Source organism: Gekko japonicus, unplaced genomic scaffold (assembly GCF_001447785.1).
Source record: "Gekko japonicus isolate JY-2015 unplaced genomic scaffold, Gekko_japonicus_V1.1 scaffold131, whole genome shotgun sequence".
Lineage (NCBI taxonomy): Eukaryota > Metazoa > Chordata > Lepidosauria > Squamata > Gekkonidae > Gekko > Gekko japonicus.
In genome coordinates this window covers 2,836,086-2,836,971 of record NW_015167061.1, presented here as the reverse complement: position 1 = coordinate 2,836,971, position 886 = coordinate 2,836,086, and the positions used below count along the sequence as shown (strand labels likewise).

At 69.3% G+C, this 886-nt stretch overlaps 1 protein-coding gene across 1 annotated transcript in view; it reads right to left on the bottom strand.

The window, feature by feature from the left end:
• PLEKHM2 (pleckstrin homology and RUN domain containing M2) overlaps positions 1-886 on the bottom strand; it is a 20,440-nt gene that overhangs the window by 685 nt on the left and 18,869 nt on the right. The window contains exons 16-17 of the mRNA XM_015412575.1: positions 716-875; positions 231-413 (exon numbers count right to left, since the gene is read on the bottom strand). Coding sequence (XP_015268061.1) covers positions 231-413; positions 716-875 — 343 coding nt within the window. The remainder of the gene's footprint in view (positions 1-230; positions 414-715; positions 876-886) is intronic.

Below are 886 nucleotides of genomic sequence, written 5' to 3'. Positions count from 1 at the left end.
AAGGGCGTCCATGGCGGTGCAGTCCTTAGAGCGGGGGGGGGGGATAAGGCCGTGAGAGGCGGGGCTTCAGATCCCCACCCTGCCAGAGGCCCAGCTGGGGGGCCAGTCCCCCCCCCAGCCTAGCCCCCCTCGCAGGGGTGGCTGTGAGGGAACAGCGGAGGGCGGGGGAGCCACGACTGACGCTCCGAGGAGAGGGAAAGACACTGGCCCCTGCCCTTCGGCATGCTCACCAGGATGCAGTACTCCCCGTGGCCAGTCTCCACAGACACCGAGGCCACGTCCGCCAGCTCGGCCGTGGCCAGTGAGCGGAAGAAGCTGGTCTGGCAGTCCTCGTGGCACGTGGACAGCTTCTGCTCCGTCAGCACCAGGCAGCAGGGCACGCAGGGGGTGGGGGCCACGCCGGGAGGGACGACCTGCAAGGGAGCAGTGGAGCTGCAGCAGGTTCCCCCACGGATGGGCTGCGTAGGTGTTTCCACGGGAGGACCCTGCCACTGAGCCCCCGGCCTGATGAGGGCAAAGGTTCCCCTCTTGGCACCCCCCCCCCTGGCTATGCGCCGATGTGCAGAAGCCACACAGACCCCCACACACACACCCGCCCCCCAAGGGGGGGCCGGCAGCCCCAACTCCCCGCAACCACCCCAGTGCTGAGGCAGGGCCCCCAAAGCAAGAGAGCGCAAGGGGGGCGGACGAGTTCACCCGGGCCGGTCAGACGCACCCCTCTGGAGACCGCCTGGCAGAGGAGCTGCATCCAGCCGGCCATCTCCTCCTCACTCTCCGCACTCAGCTCCAGGGAGGGGCGCTCGGTCAGGATCACCTGGAAGGAGTGGGGCCGGTCGGTGGCGTTCGATCTCCGGCATCCGCCGCACTGCTCCCCACTGCAACAATC